Source organism: Eutrema salsugineum, unplaced genomic scaffold (assembly GCF_000478725.1).
Source record: "Eutrema salsugineum unplaced genomic scaffold, Eutsalg1_0 scaffold_16, whole genome shotgun sequence".
Taxonomy (NCBI): Eukaryota; Viridiplantae; Streptophyta; class Magnoliopsida; order Brassicales; family Brassicaceae; genus Eutrema; species Eutrema salsugineum.
In genome coordinates this window covers 5655245-5672381 of record NW_006256858.1, presented here as the reverse complement: position 1 = coordinate 5672381, position 17137 = coordinate 5655245, and the positions used below count along the sequence as shown (strand labels likewise).

At 36.6% G+C, this 17137-nt stretch overlaps 2 protein-coding genes across 3 annotated transcripts; one reads left to right on the top strand and one right to left on the bottom strand.

Annotated features, from left to right (window-relative positions):
- The first annotated feature begins 1152 nt into the window (after positions 1 to 1152).
- On the top strand, positions 1153 to 5504 carry LOC18021271 (nicalin-1). The gene is made up of 14 exons (XM_006404407.2): positions 1153 to 1544; positions 1677 to 1837; positions 1941 to 2044; positions 2369 to 2435; positions 2934 to 3026; positions 3095 to 3259; positions 3372 to 3512; positions 3587 to 3664; positions 4043 to 4155; positions 4284 to 4344; positions 4462 to 4629; positions 4719 to 4820; positions 4954 to 5043; positions 5144 to 5504. Exons 1-14 carry the CDS (start codon positions 1253 to 1255, stop codon positions 5204 to 5206), a joined length of 1698 nt encoding a protein of 565 aa, XP_006404470.1. The 5' UTR covers positions 1153 to 1252; the 3' UTR covers positions 5207 to 5504.
- Positions 5505 to 6192: 688 nt separating this feature from the next.
- LOC18021270 (protein transport protein Sec24-like CEF) lies at positions 6193 to 14674 on the bottom strand. Of its 2 annotated transcripts, none has more exons than XM_006404405.2 (26): positions 14616 to 14674; positions 14447 to 14472; positions 13406 to 14325; positions 12865 to 13044; positions 12680 to 12754; positions 12465 to 12563; positions 12145 to 12256; positions 11723 to 11850; positions 11248 to 11367; positions 10500 to 10580; positions 10041 to 10118; positions 9849 to 9941; positions 9593 to 9647; positions 9340 to 9416; positions 9094 to 9165; positions 8877 to 8960; positions 8487 to 8606; positions 8322 to 8390; positions 8026 to 8103; positions 7757 to 7895; positions 7452 to 7616; positions 7054 to 7199; positions 6781 to 6960; positions 6583 to 6671; positions 6463 to 6494; positions 6193 to 6368 (listed from the first exon to the last, which is right to left on the bottom strand). In XM_006404405.2, the coding sequence occupies exons 3-26, from the start codon at positions 14249 to 14251 to the stop codon at positions 6262 to 6264; spliced, it is 3225 nt and encodes a 1074-aa protein (XP_006404468.1). In that variant the 5' UTR covers positions 14252 to 14325; positions 14447 to 14472; positions 14616 to 14674; the 3' UTR covers positions 6193 to 6261. The 2 variants fall into 2 exon arrangements, with proteins under 2 accessions (XP_006404468.1, XP_006404469.1); XM_006404406.2 differs by having other exon boundaries at positions 14447 to 14505; positions 14616 to 14672.
- Positions 14675 to 17137: the final 2463 nt, after the last annotated feature.

Here is a 17137-nt window from a genome sequence, read left to right as displayed (position 1 = left end):
CTCGAGTTACTGAAGCAGACGCGGTGGTTTATTACCACGGTTCAGATTTAGTTGACTGATCAATAATATTGTTAGAGAAGTAACAATTATAATCACTTATAATACTTTTATATTAACATGTTAATGGTTTATTTGACTGAGTAGTAAAATTGTTAGAGATACAACTATATTGTTATCTTTGATGCATCTTGTCTTGTATGCGAGAATGCAAAGTCTATTGCATGGTTCATCTCATAACTATACCTAGATACACTAACACATGCATAGATCTCATTTTTTTATTTTTATATCTTTCTCTCCCTTGTTTCTCTCTTTCTCCCATCTTTCCTTCATCCGAAAACAAACATTTCTCTTTAAAAATCTGGTTAAAGAAATAAGTTTTTTGTTTCTCTGAAACTGAATTAGTCTTTCAATTCATTGTTAAACCGTTAACATATTCAAATAATGTGTTATATTTATCTATATCGCTCTAAGCAAAATGTACCACCTTCTAACAATCTCTATAACTCAGTATTGTTATCAGTCTAACATGTATTTTACCAAATACAACAAAACAATTATAGGTAAACTTATATGTAACGCGCTAAACAAATCAATAACACCTTTAACAATCCATACAACTCATTATTGTTATCAATCTAACATATTCTTTATCGTGAAAATAATAATGTTAGACGTTAACCTACTTGTTCATATATGATACAATAATTGTTAATCACTAACTTATTTGAATCTGATGTAGTTTTTTTAATTGAACATAGAAAGTGCTAACATGTTTAATAGTCGATAACAAATAATTTTTCAGTAATATCAATTGTTGCACAACTCGAACAGAAATTAGAAGAGAGAGAATAATATATATTATATATTCGATGCAATTTGCATAAATGAGATATTCTATTCTCAAGAAATGACAGATATAATGAAGAGTATATTAGTCATTTGTAATAACCATATAAATAGTAAATTATTGGTTATGTCACATTAACGTTAGATATGCAAATTCAACTATCTTTATGTATATTCAATTAATTGACTCTAAAAAAAATAATGTCTCACTTCTAAAATGAACGTGCAATGATCGTTTTGCAAACCATTTTTTTTACTTGAACAAAACACTTAAAAAAATGAAGTCAATACGATAATCTAGTGGTGACTACTAAAAAAACTTATAGATCAAACAGATTCACACTCTTTAGATCAAATCCGAGATCTCTTCCACTTTGCACAAAACCCTAGATCCAGCCCAACAATGGCGGACGAGAAGAAATCGAAGCAGAGACATCGGTCCATGGTCTTCGAATCCATGTATCCAGTCTTAGCGCTAATGCTCATCCTCGTCGCTTGCGTCGAGCTCTGCGACGCCGCTACTGTTGTCGATGTTTACCGTCTTATCCAATACGACATCTCCGGCGTTCCTTTCGGCTCTCGTTTCTCCTCTCTCAACCACCACGCCGCTTCCCTCAGCTTCCAACGCGGCGCCGATCTATCTCGCTCTGTACTAATCTTACCTCTCCGGGAGCTCGATATCGGTTTCGTTCAAGGTACCTTGGATTTTGATTCTCTCGTTTTAGTTGGGTAGCTGATTCGCACTTTAATTTGGATTCGGATTTTGGATTTTGTGGCTACTTTGTTCTTCTCCGGTTACTTTACTTACACTGTGAAGATGATCGCAGATTACATCTCACAAAAACAGTCGCTTGGGGGATTGTTGATTTTGCTTCCCCAGATGTTTAGACCTGGAAACATTGGAGGTGGTGAACTAATCTCTGAAACCGAAGGGTTCAGGAAATTATTAGCACAGCTTGAGAAGTTACTTGTCCATGGAAACATAGTTGTGAGTTTTCTGTTTCATATGTATTACTTGAAGTTGAAAAAACACTCTCTTTTCTTTTTTTTGTCGGCATAGCTCTTATGGTAACCACCGTTTATTCTTACAGTTTCCTGTGTACTTCGCGTTTGAGAATGAAGAGACTGATGCTATGTTGGCTGATGTAAAGAAAAATGATGCACTTGGTCAGCAAGCTACTGCAACTACAGGCGGGTTAGTCAATCAGTTGTCGATGACTCCTTTAGGAATTATCATTAGAAGTAATAGTGATAGTCTTCTGGCAAATAGTTTAGTTATAAGCTAAGTATAATAGTGATGATCTGTGACGTCGAGATTGGGGAAGCCACGTATTTAGCACTTAGTCTACTAGCGCATCTTGTCTATGTATGTAGTTGCTTGAAGCTTTATTGAACTGTGGATCAACATTTGAATATGCTCATTCCGTCTACGATATTGTTTATTTCCCAAGAGTGCTTTATTGATGAACTTTTATTTTAAGTATGTATGTAAACCATTTCTTTCTATAACTATTTTCAGTTATAAGCTTGTTATCTCAGTCTCAGAGCCTAAGAAAATTGCATCGCCCACCATCACAAACATTCAGGTAACTCATTAAGAGTTAATTTAATTCTGATAATGTCATGACTAGCTTTGATATCAATGATAAGTAGTAGAACTCTCTCTGTCCTGTCTTGATCTGTATTTTAAGATTAGTGTGATTAGCATGACAGATATAGACACCTCAGTTGTTAAATGATGATGGTCTGGTTTGTGGTAGCATGCATTTGTTCATCCTCCTGTCGAATTTCCCTGCATGCAGTAATATTCTCAGTATTGTTTTTGCTTCCATCATCTCTATAGGATCAGTCTAAGCTCTTAGATTTCTGAGCAACTAGGATTTGGTGTACTTCGATCATGTCTAGCGTCATTGACCCTAGGTGGAACGTTACTACTTTATCTTAATTTCGATCTGCCCGCTCCTCGTTAGTTACTCTTAGGATCTGGATATGTGCTTCTGCGCCCTCTCTCTCTATGTCTCTTGTGTTTATTTTTTTGGAAGCCTGACATACAGAAAGCCTGAGTGGATTTGGTTTGCGTATAGGGATGGCTTCCAGGATCAAGAGCAGATGGAGATTCCAACCAGCTTCCAACAATTGCTGTAGTTGCATCCTATGATACCTTCGGAGCAGCTCCTGTATGTAATATGAGTAGTGAATAATTTACTATTGTTGTAGTATGTACCTGATTAACTTGTATTTGTAGGCATTATCAGTCGGGAGTGACAGCAATGGAAGTGGGGTCGTGGCACTTCTTGAAGTAGCTAGACTATTTTCTATTCTTTACTCAAACCCCAAGACAAGAGGAAGATACAATTTACTTTTTGCACTGACATCTGGTGGACCCTACAACTACGAAGGAACTCAAAAGGTACTAGACATTTGTTCCTGATTCTACGAAAACTATATCCATTATGCATTTTTTGTTTGTTGCAATTTGCAAACTTGTTGGTATTCTTCATTAAGCATCGTATCTTCTGCAGTGGCTGAAGAGCCTTGATCAGAGGATGCGTGAGAGCATTGATTATGCCATTTGCTTGAACAGTGTTGGCTCTTGGGATAATGAATTATTGGTTCACGTGTCAAAGCCTCCGGAGAACGCCTATATCAAGCAAATTTTTGAGGTAAAAAGATAGTGCATGCGTCGTTGCAGTGACTAGCTATCATGGTTCATTGATTAATGGGTGCATGTCTGCAGGGCTTCTCAAATGTCGCAGAAGACTTGGGTTTTCAAGTTGCTCTGAAGCATAAGAAGATTAATATCTCTAATTCACGAGTGAGTCAATATTTCACTTTTTGAATAATGCAAACTAGAATCGTTTTTGTAACAAAGTGGTATGTCAAGAGTGTTTCTTAGTTTCACATGCCTTTTTTTCAGCTTGATTCTGGAAATCTTAGGTGTTTAATTGACTGTTAGAACTGTGCCAAAATTTGGATAGTCGGAATGTTCCTGTCATGGTTTGAAAGATATGTGCAGCATTAAACTTTTCTTATGCAGTGAGTAGGCTCTGTCGTTACCCACTTCCTTTATTGATCTTCTCATGTAGGGGTTACTTGAGATATGTGACTATGCTGTATTCTCTCTCCGACAATTGTTTTGCAGTTCATTACGATAGACCCTCTCTGATTGAATATGTGGTGCTAATTTTTTTAGGTTGCGTGGGAGCATGAGCAGTTTTCAAGACTCAGAGTAACCGCAGCCACTGTATCCGAACTTTTGACTCCACCAGAGTTACTGGAAAATGCTGGAAGTCTGTCTGACACAAGGTATCCTTTACTAAACTAATTATCTATTTTGTGCACTCTGCCAAACTATTTCAAAGTATAATTTCCTGTTTCATCCAACAAAAATCGCCATATCCTTCAGACTAAAGACATCTGTACTTTTTCTGCAGGCAACTTGTGAACGAGGATGCTATCATTAAGGGTATTAAGTTGGTGGCTGAAAGCCTTGCGGTAAGACAAAGCACTCAACGCAAGTACTAGAAATTGGTTCTTCAAGTTCACAAAACGTGAAAATTTGTATATTCTTGTAATTTTTTCTCAACTTAAATGTTTTCTTGTTTCCCGCAGAGGCATATCTACGGTCACCAAGGAAAAGACATTAAGATTTTTGCAGATGACAGTAGTTTGGCTGTAAATCCCTTTTACGTGAGATCATGGTTGGATCTTTTGTCACAAACCCCTCGAGTGGCACCGTTTCTCTCAAAGAACGAACCATTAATCATGGCTCTGAAGAAGGTATATTATCTATCTCTCAAGACGTTTTCTCCGGTTTCTCTCAACCACATGCCTGATGATTTCTGGTGTTAACTACGTCTTGTTGACAGGAACTAGAGGATTATACTGCTGAAGTGAGTGTTCAACATGAATCTTTAGACGGAAGTTTCACCTTTTACGACTCAACAAAGGCTAGCCTTAACATATACCAGGTACTTTGATCATAGGCTCTTTAATAATTTTCCAACACTAGCTTTGTTCATGCGATTGAGAAAGTCTCTTGATCGGTAAGAAACCCGAACAACGCATTGATCGGTGCGTCTATTTGATGTTTGGTGATTGTAGGTGGCAAGTGTAACATTCGACTTGCTCTTGCTTCTGGTGTTAGGATCATACTTGATAGTGCTTTTCAGTTTCCTCGTCATCACAACTCGGGTAAATATAAAAAACCGATTCTTTCTAATAACATATTATACAGGTTGTGTTAAACTATGGAAGCGAATGTAATGGAGAGTCGTTTTTGAAATGATGATAGGGTCTGGATGATTTGATAAGCTTATTCCGCCGGCCTCCTTCCCGGAAAGTGAAAATGGCTTGATTCTTTGCTTCCCCGGAAAAGTAACTTTATATTCTTCTCATCATCCCTTTCTTTTTGGGCGATTCACTTTCAGATTTTGTTTAGCTAAGTCGTTGTTAAGAGTTTGAATCAATGACGAATTCACAAGAGAAGAAGCAAGAGAAAAAGAGTTTTGGCTAGCCCCCTTAGACTTTTTGTTTGCTTGTATGCCTCTCGTTCTTATGATTATTTTGCGTGGGCTGCAAAGAAAAATAAGATTTTAACGTTGTAGTATTTTCTTTGGTTTAAAATTAGTATTTTTCTTTACCTCCAAAAAAAATTCTACGAAAAAAAACTAATGCAAGCTTCTCAACATCGTAATCTGTATATAGGAAACAATAACTACTTGTTACCAATATATAAATGTTGACTAATCTGAATAACATTCAACTTGGTAATATGAAAAGCTTAAATAGTTAAAATGAGATCATGTAGGATGAAATGATTGAATAATTGAAAATGAGATTATTCTAGAATTTACATTGAATGCAAAGATGATGCATTTCATTCCTGGTAGTATATACATAATCTAAAAAATGTGTTGTTCCATAAAAATGAAATAAATAGTTAAGGATATGGTAGAGCTAGGACAGTTTTTACAATCGAAGAAGATTCAAGTAAAATTTATGACTATTAATTGATCCGCATCAGATGGGAAGTTGTTAACACATGCACATGTCTCACTTGTTTCGGTCGACAAAAAAAGGACTTATTATTCCAAAAGCTGAAGTAAATATTGTAAAAACCTTTCTTTAAGTGCTGCTACAAAAAGACTATTCTTGTATAGATAAGGAAGACAAAAAAATGGAATTATTTTATCAAACTCTCTTTTTTCCCTCTCTCTCTATCTTCTTCCATTGAATATATAACTTCTTTTCAAGCACACAAGAACTTGAAGAAATAATTATAAAGTTTCCAGCCAAAAGTATGTACAAAGGAAGAAGATTTGTCTTTCCCTTTTCTTTTTCTTTGTCTTTTCTCTGCTGCTTTTAAGCTCTTCTAATCTAAAATTTTTGAAGACATGAAACATATGAGTCTCAGTTCAGTTTGTGCTGGATTTGACGGTGAACTTCAACCAGAAACTCCACGTACGAGGGCCCACCCGATGTCTTGTCCTCTACCATATACGATAGGAACAACATTCCTGAGATAAAACAACATAGTGCAATAATACTGATTAAACTCCTGGTCATCAAATTAGCTGATGCTAAGAGTAACTTTGAAGAAAGCTAACTCACCTGTTGGATCTCCCTTCTTGCACAATTTCAGGCTGCAAAGAGAGAACATAAAGAGTCTTGTAAGGTTAGAACGGAGGAGAATAAATAAAGAAGATAGACAATGAGACTTTTGTTTGATACCGTAGGTAAGAACTTCTTTGCCTCCTTATTTCATTCACAACGTCATTGAACTTTTTCGATAGCTGATTATCGTACCTCTGCAGCACATACTGTGAAGAAAAAAACATAGCGTATCAGAGTTAAGCAGGTTTCGTCAATAGTATGAGAAGAGTCAGATCCTACAGAGTGTATAATTTTCTAAGATAATGATTAGTTTACCTGACTTGGAATGTCAGCAGCTGAGGAAACATCAAAGAGTTTCTGCAGGATATCTGAATTTACAGAGTCCCCAATATATATCAAACCATCATCACCGTTCTCAAGAAAATAGACTCCTTCATCGCTAAGGTGTGCACTTGACAATGGGATTGGAGAAGGAACCACAGTTTCTTCATTATCCTGATAGATTAAAGAACAAATCGTCAATACTTATCGAGAAAGAGTATATTAAGGGGAAACGACACCTGTGCTAGGAAATATTAGCTACCATACCTTTGCTTCAAGGTTATGAACAGAAATCATCCTTGGATATACTAGTGGAATGGCTAAAGGAGTAGACAACGAAGACACATGGTTTATCCAAAATGATCGGTCATCAATTCTCCCATCGGGCCGTAATCCGACACCTTTGCTTAAGGCTGAAAAGAAAAACAATGATCACAATAAGCGAATGAAAAAGAGATCACAATAAGATCACAAACACAAAGCAACAATAGAACCAGTAATGAGATCACAAACACAAAGCAACAATAGAACCAGTAATGAGATCACAATAATGTATTCACTGCTGATTCAAGACAAGGCATAGGATGCACACAAGGAGCAACCAAACCTAAAAGTGGTATAATTTTTTTTTTTTTGGAAATGGACTACAGGTGACAAGGAAATACCGAGAGTATATAGCGGCAGAAGCTTGAGTGCTTCAGGAAGAATAAGTTGTCCAGTTGATGTAACTGTAGCACAGTTTTTCCGATAGGAATGGAGTGTGCTGATGCAGCTATTAATAGCTTGATCCTTTACCAATGGAAGTGCCTTGGAAGGGATCTCATTCGCCACTACACAAGGTTAGACAAGTAATTTATATCAACACAGAGTGCTAGTTTTGCGCTATCGTTATAGGAACCCATTCATAAATGTATGTACATAATGACAACATTATTAGCTACAGAATCAAAACCAAAAGAAGGACGTCTACCTTGTTTCAGCATACAAGCAAACTGAGAATCTAGGTCAGCTGAGCGGAACAAGTTACTGAGCAAGCTTGTACATGGGAGCGATAAATTAATAACCCTAATTCTTCTTTCTCCAGATATCGTTGTATACAAAAGGGCACACTGAAAACCACGGAAGGTCATAAAAAAAACGTAAACATTTTCTGAAATGAGACGGTGTACCAACATTTCCGCAAGTAAGGTCATTTGAAAACTATTTTGAATGGAAAATTAACAAGAGTGCAAAGTAAACCTGGAAGGCACATTCAGCTCCATCTTGTAGCTTGTCATCATGCTTTAATGTCACCAATACAGCTTTGTCACAGTCAATCTGCATGGCACTCGGTTCGTCAAGAAACAATTCATACCAAAGTATTTCCCTCTTGACTATTATTATACTTTTTAGACAATATAGCAACAGATATATTCTGTAGTCCCAAAATCACGGCACAGAGAAATATTCTTTCTTGGTTAGTGACACGATAATAACAGATACATGCAATGCTATTGAAGACAATTAATCGTAAATAGTAAGGAGGATGCACCCACCGCAGGTAAATCGATGTCAGTTGGTATGCGTTTACAGAAGTTCCCTGAGTATTCTTGCACTTGAATACCCTATAATAATCAGCAAGAGTGGCGTTCATCAATATAAACGTCAAGCTGAGTTTTCCAGAGTAATACATGGTCATAGCTCTCTCCACAAAACATTACCTGACTGCATCTGACTCGCATGACAGCCTCAAAACCCTGGGGCCTAGTGATATTCCATCTCAGATCGTTGTATAGCTTGGGAGGATCTGAAAGAGCTGAGAATGGATAGTAGCAATAAACCTGGTAACAAATATAATGAAAAGTTAAAATCAAAGAAAAGCAAAACAATGAGCTCAAAATAGGATCACCAGGGAAGACGTATCAAGTAAGAAAAACTATCACAATAATTGTAAGAGAGGGTGACGTGCCCCATGCTTTCATGAGAAAAACAACAATTTTTTTTTTATTGAACTATGTAAGTTATATAATTAATAATGCAAATAAATACAAGTCATTTACAACTAAAAGAATATGTGATAACCTGAAAGGATAAATTATATTTGAATATACCTGTCCTCCAGTAGTTCTTGGGATGTCGGAAATTGAAGCCATGTCAACATAGGCTTGAGTTGTAATAAATAAATCTACACAGACCTGACGCATGTCTGGATGCATTAGATAGGGAAATATGTAGCAACAACTAAGATAAAGTGCTATGGCAGTAAATAATTGATATGCAGATAGAAACATTATTGGTTAATTTTCCACAGCAGATATATTGGTATACCTGGTATTCAGCAAATTCAATAGCCATGGTCCTTAAAGTTTTGTCTGCTGGTTGTAGTAATTTATGGGCCTCCTGAAATCATATTAAAGAGGAACTACGTTCAATAATGACACAGAGCAAACACAGGACCAGATGCCTTTGAAGTTTCTATACAAAAAAAAGCATTAAAAAGAAACCCATTTACTTCTAAATCTCTAACGCAGGGGTCAGAACACACTAAAAGAAAAGAAAAAACTGCATGTGTACCTTTTCATCTGCAGAGGCATTAGCTCTCCCATCGGCCTCTCTAGAAGAGAGTGCTCCAATGCCAACAGATGGCAAAACTATGAAGGAGATGGTAATCATATCATTTATGTTATACACATACAGATACTAAAAGAAGAAGAATAAACTGGTATTAACGAAACATACTTCAGGTGGTTCAAGATGTATAGATTGATTACAAGTGTCTGTAAACAAAGGCATTAGTCTAAGGGACTTAATAAAATAAGCAGCACACCTGATTGAAACACCATGAGCTTTCCTCCAGTGCTCTTCATCGCTAAGAATGCGGCCTAGGAGGAAAAAGTTGTAGTTACATCACCTATGTCGCACTTTGCTACATCACCAGCCCCATTGGCCAATTCACCCCCAAGACCAACTTAATTTCCTTTATTGTTTTTCCAACATTATTATTAACCCAGATTTTGTTAACACTTCCTAATTGGTCAATGGGGAATTTCTACTTTAAGCATTTACATTTGGCAATCACCTACCTTAACTGCTGCACCAAAAGCGGATTCAGGACTCTTACTTTCCTGAAACATTGTTGGGATACTTTCCAGCAAAATCTCCAGGTGTTGACGGCACTGAATTCCAACAGAATAGAGTAATTAACAGAGAGATTAAGAAAAAGATTAGGATAACCAATCTCACTATAGAACGAAAACAAGTGGCCAAGAGCTTACTTCAGATAGCTGAACAATGACATCTGTTTCTAAAGGTGTATAAACATCTTGAACATCAGGAACAATGAGCATCAACGGCTGCACATAAGTAGGCAATCACAGTCACAACGGAACCAGCGAAAAGAAAAACAAAAATTCCTAACAAGAAAAAGAGAGAACACATTCTGGAAAATTATACCAACAGAGGACTCATTTTTTAAAGCTGAATGAATTTGTTTCGCGTTAAAAATAATGTAGGTTGTCCCTCATGCCAATTGCACTGGAGAGTGACTTTCAAGTGAAGAATACAAAACAGACTAAAGTTATTCAGCCAAGTGACATAGAAGAACTCTTTGGAGCAAGATAACACCATCAAATCTATGATACCAAAGGCAAAAAGTTCTTTTTCCTGTGCATACTTCGTTTTAAATAGTTTAGCAAAAAAAAAAAAGAACACATATAATTAACGTAACAAATCACCTGTTGCAGTGCCCGTTTCAAATTATAAAAGTGTATTGTTGAGTCAAATGTGGCAATTCCAACAAATGTCCTAGGACCTTCCTGCAAAATGCGTACAAGACTTTGTTAAAAACATACAGCGATTAAACAAAACATGTCTATTACTCTAGTGACCATAGCCTAGCCTAATTTCCCAAATCATTTATCACGTGGTACAAGAGTTCATCAAGTATGCCTCATCAGCAATTTAGTCAGTGCCTACAAATAGGATATGCTTCTCGTGAGAGTTACATCAAGTATGCCACATCATTAACCAAATCAAAAGAAGAAAAACTATCCCATAACAGCCAGTTAGTCATTGAGTAAATAGAAGATGCATCTGGAGTTCCAGGGTATTGGGTTTTTTGGGACTTAGTTTGGGTATGGAAGAGAAGGGATGTTCTACAATTCGTCCCTAAGATTATATTTTTATTCTTGGATGTGAATTTCTCTATGATTCTCTGCCAATACTTTGGTTCATAGAGAAATAAAATGGTTTACGGTTTCAAACCTAACACATTCAGGAAAGGAAGGGCTTGGTAAACTAGAGGGTGTGATCAAATAGAAATTATCATTGAGGTCACTTAATTTCATTGCTACCACCCAACAGTAGTCAAGCGTACAGCCAAGAGAAACAAATAGATTTTCTAACCAAGGCAGATTATATCAGCGTTTAAGAAAAAGAAAAATAAAAAGCGAAAATAACCTAAATGCAAGCAAGAAAACTTACAGGAAGGTCTGCGAGGACTTGCTGGATGGCACTGCAAGCAGCTGCAGTTGCACCCGTTTGAATCGCATTCATTGAGACATCAATGAGGAAGAAATACACTGCTGGCATTGGATCCCGTATCTGTAAAATAGATTGATAGTTATCTCCATCTGGTTGCAATAGACCAAGTAGATTGCTTTGCATCACCAAGCAATTCTAATCATAATTATCTCAGATTCCAGCACAAAAACTCACTCTCTTAGCTAGAAAGCAAAACTTAGTTTTGAAGGGTTATTTTTAATTTGTGTACCAACATTAGTAAGAGGTATTATATAATAGAGAGAACACAATTCCTGTCTTATTAAAACTCGGTCCCCAGTTTCTTAAAACGAATGCATCTAAGCACTTAATAATAAACTTTCGTGTGTTCTCTGACATCTTATGGAGGTATCACAAAGTGTTGGCATACAATAATCAGAAAAGTTCACAAACTAACCATATATTCTTTTGTAGCAACAAAGTCGACAGTTCCCCTACACAGCTCAGGCCTTTCATCAGCATCCCTGCGTCTACCATCTGGACCCAGATTACACGTGTAGTCACGGGGAGTTTCATCAGTGAATCCTGTGCACAAATAGGAAAATGGATCACAAAAACATTCCATAAAGTCCTAAATGATTAAAGTGATAACATTTCATAAGAAGTCACTTCTCTTAAGACCCTAGTAGCATCTTCCCTGACCAGATTTTCGAGGTGAAATCCAAAGTCACATATTATTTCTTTCAACTGAGTAAGGTAAGGCAGATTTTATTCTAGGGTAGAATATTTTTAGTTCTCTCATAACTTGGAACTCATTATTGCAGTTGATATTGCAGTAATATTATCTATGGCTTTATTTACGAATGTTTTAATATTTACCACACAAGTTACAAATGAACTTCTTTCCGTGATCAACGAACTTCATGAAAGGATTTATGTATCCCTTACAACGTGAACATCTAACAGGGCCACTCTCACCAAAGTCCACAACCTGCTCAATAACATAGGTTCATGCCAACGTGAGTTGATTTTTTCGTAAAATTCTAAAAGAAGCACTGAAACATAAAGTTCTTTACTCAACTGGAAAAAGGACTGATCAATAGGCATGAGAAAACAATAAAATATAAACAGTGCAAACAATGAACGCCCAAATGCTTTAATTGATCAGAAAAAGCAGTATGGGAAGAGTTTAATGTTACTTGGATAGGCTCTTCTGATGGATGCGAAAGCGCCATCGGTTGGACTATTAACGCCAGTTGCATACCGGATGTAGAAAGAAGATCAGCAGTACATGGGATCTATAGTGGAAACAGGGACGCAAGATATCAAGATCCAGGGTCAAGAGACACAGTCAGATCACTACTTAAACGCACAAAAGTTACATTTAGCTCAAGATATTTCGCTTCAAAGTTACCTGATGGATTGTGCATCGCATGTAACGCGGGTTGCAATTTCCAGTGTCTCTAGCAATATAATCAACAGTAGTAGGCTTCCAAAAAGAAAACAAAAAAAGTGATATTCCGGGGAAATAAATAGCATTTTTTTTTCAATCACTTAAGATCAAACAGTAATTTACAAAATGAATATTATAAAACATACAGGTGGAGGATTAGCCTGATTCTCCTGGCGAGTTTCAAACACGATTGGGCTGGAGCTTGAACCTGGCCTTGGGATCTGATTAAGATCAATCTTCGAGGGGCTAGAAACAGCGGTCATGGACTGATTTGGCACTGGACCCATGCCATATACTGAACCAGGAGTACCAGGAGGAGGAGGGTGCTACATTTTTCACATTTCAAAGCAATCACAATGTGTCACACAAAGGAATTACATTAATTGTGAAAGGCTAGCCTAATAAACAGAAGAAAAGCAAAAATATAATGATACTACACGAAGTGTTCCTTATTCTATTACTACGTAAGTAAAGTCAGTCATGTCAATGCCAACACTACGCCTTTAAATTTCAGTGTCAGAAAGATCCATTAATTAATATTTCCCTCTACTGTAAAACGCTACATTCACATCAAGAATGGGTTTTACTTACTACCTAATAAAGGCATTGCATGTTTCATCAGATCACAAGTCGAGTGTACGATTATTAATAGACAAGAACATACATCATGAGCTTCAGTGGATGTACCTGCTGTGGTGGTGGCTGTCCATAAGGAAAGCCTCCGGGTCTACCATAAGGGGCACCAGGAAAAGTAGTTGGCGGAGGCATTGAATGAGCCGGAGGCGAAGTTAATGGTGAACCTCCCGAGAGAGGAGGTCCATTGGGTGGCAGTCCATAGGGAGGTGGCGGACCCATCATAGCACCACCTGTGAACTGGGGTCCTCTGGGACCTGGACCCATCATCGGAGGCCCATTAGTCACCGGACCGCCAGGCATACCAGGAGGAGGCATGGACATGCCAGGTCCCATAGTTGGAGGTGAACCAAAACCAATAGGACGTGCTCCTGAAGGAGGAGCTGCAGCTACACCGCCTGGTGGTCCTGAAGGTGCGAAACCACCAGGCTGCGGAAATGAACCACCACCAGGCTGCGGAAACGACCCACCACCAGGCATTGGCCCACCCGGTGGTCTAGAGCCAAACAGTGACTGACCAGGAGGTGGTGGACCACCGGGTCTTCCTAATGGAAACCCGCCAGGTTGCGATACTTGAGGAGGCCCACCTGGTCTAGTCATTGCAGGAGGAGGAGGTCCAGGCCTAGCCATTGGAGAAGGTCTAGGTTGTTGTTGTTGTTGCTGAACACCGTAAGAAGGAGCTGACTGAGGAAAAGGTTGTGGTGGTGACTGACCAAAAGGTGGAGATGGTCTAGGACCTGAACCGGGCATGGGAGGAGGTGGCCGGTGAATGTTCAAGTTTTGCATATTAGCAGCTAACGAATTGGGGTTCCCTTGTGAACCAGGGACGAAATTTGGAGGAGGAGCTGAGTTTTGCGGATTGTTGGGTCTTTGTGCTCCTGGAGGCACTGGAGCAGCCATTGTTGAATTACACCAAAGAGAGATCAAATCCTAAAAACCTCCTCAAACAAAATTCTCCCGTACGTTTTCCAAATCTACAAAATCGTAATCATGATCATCATCGACAAATGCGACGAAAGAACAAACAGTGAAGAAAACGATCAAATTACAATGAAGATCAGTGATACGAAAAGGAAATAACAGAAATCAAATTACCTGTGAAAATCAGAGAATCCTCGGATCTGTGGTAATTACACAAAAGACGAAGATCAGATCTGAAGAATTCGGATTGAAACGAATAGGGTTTAAGAGAGATCAATGTTGGGTAAATCGCATTTGCAATTCGATTATCACGAAACAACAAAATGCAACAAAGATTACAAACCTGGAAGTAGAATAAGAAGATTCGAGTATATGAGTGTATCTGATAGAGGAAACTTGAGTGAGGAGAAGAAGCTATGGTGCCTTTGAATAAATATGATACTCGTAACGGAGCGTCGTATCGAATCCGGTTCGGACAGAACCGTTCTCGTTTGGTTCGGTTTAGCTCCAACTTTTGAGTTATGTTTCACCTAACGTTCATTTTATTTTGGTTCGGTTTAGTTGGGTGTATACGAAATCTTTCTTCTTTATAACTTAAAAGGGAAATTATCTTATAGAGGGAAAGTAATTTCAGAGGGGAAGGATGACATAATCTATCCAATAAGAATCTAACACATCATTTTATTTTGTATTAAAATTAATTTTTATGACAATCAAAATCTCTGACGGAAAACAAAGAAAATAAAAAAAATTTCTCACGCAATAAAAAACTTGTCTTTGTAAAAAAAAAGGGAATTAAAAAAAAAACTGAAAACTTTTATTTTTGAATTCAATGAAAAGTTATATTCTGTACATTTTTTATTTTTAATATTTAGAAAAAAAATTAAAAACTGAATTTAATCTGAAAATCAAGATGGACGAGTGGAAAACCAAAGGCATATTTTGTCATCATATTTGCAGATTTGCGGTTTCCCATAATTCGAATAGAATTAATTAAGTTACGAACATTCATAATGAGATGTGAATGAGGTAGAGACTCTATATATTTTTTGTTGTTTTTTTTTTATAGTTTTATAATGTTCAGGTCATAAAACGGTTAAAAAAAAACTATTAAATGGTAAATCGAAAAAGAAAAAAAAAGGATTAGAAAACAGAAAAGAAAATGGGCCAAGAGCTCTTAAGAAGAAATGAGTTTGTTTGACCTGAAGTTTAGTGGGTTCTTTAAGGTGGAAAAGAGAAGAAGTCTAACATTCTGAGGATGGAAGTGCTCTGCGATTTAGGAATTACCATAGAGTGAAAGTGAGAAGTGGTCAGGATGATGACCGGAAAATGAAAATGCTAAACCTTTTGAGTTACGAGTATCTAGAGAGATAGCATAAGCTCAAAGGTAGCAAAATGATTAAATCACTTTCTCATTGGAAAGGGTTAAAAATTATAAAATTTTACCTAATCCAGATTAGTATACGGGGTCGGACTTTGGATTGTCGTGTCGATATGAGATTAAGCGTGGTTGGATCCGAATCTTGTTGATTGCGTCATGCTTCTGACGGTTTCACCAACTTTCTTTGACATCTTCCGCGAGCTGCGAAACCCAGCCCTTGGTGCATCCATTTCACTCTTAGAGTATGGTTCGAGTTTGGGGGTTAGACGCGGTATAGCCTTCGCTAAGCCTTTGTCTTCCTCTGTATCCCGTGAGTGGTCACTATCACCTCACACGTGTAAGCATTAAGCATTAAATGCTGATCTTGTGGGTTTACAAGGATATGAGCAATCGACTTAGTCAAACTCATATTCTAATTGTTGAGTGGAAAGAAATTTGAATAGTATTTCCTGCTTAAGAAGATATTTTTATCTGGTCCAGATCCTTTGATATTAGGAACGAACTATTGGGATTTTCTCGTACCTACGAAAAAGCTATGGACACCATGTGCAAACACATGATTTGTCCATGAATGATTGAATTTATCACCAACAGTTATGATATAGAATTTTGACGATGTTACATAATATCAACTCTATTAGTTTGACTACATAGTCGTATTCGATCTAATATCTTATATTATTAATTGATAAAGACGCTTAAAAATTTTTTTGTCATATGTATTATTTACATAATTGCCATGCTGAGATGTCAATCTCAGATAAACTTTTGAAAGTAGACTCAACTTACTAGATTAATTATTAATGTGTTATTTACAAACTCTTATCTTATTTGTATTAATTATTTAGATATTTTAAAAGATATATGTCATGTTAGACATTAACTTTAAAAAATGAAAGCCCATAATAGCATGGCTGCCAAATATTTATCCAGAATAGTATAACTAGAATATGTTTTATGGTCCATAATTTTTTTTTGATAAACAATAATCTTGGTGTTAGAGCCAACCATAAATATATCACCAAACAAATATTATTATTGTTTTTTGGTTTAATCTTATTGTGATATGTCTACTTTATCACTAAAATAATGTAACAACTTACAGTAAAATTATTGATCATGGTTTTGTGATGATACTTTGTATTCATTTTTTACAATAAACCGAGTGTATGTTAATTAAATGAAATAAATCAAATTTTAAGGATTGCCATTGTTTTCATCGACATTGGAGAAAACGAATAAGTATCCCTTATTTGGATTGGTTTTTTTTCTTATATTATATATATTAAAACATACAATTATTTATACGAATATTTTTAAAATTAATCAATTCAAAACATAAACAAAATATATAAAATGATCGAGGATTAACTGCTGTAAATAAAAAACTTATACTTATTATAAAAATAAGAATACTTATCAATTGTTTTATGTATTTTACCGTAATTTAAAAATATTATATTATTTTTGCTAATGACCGTATC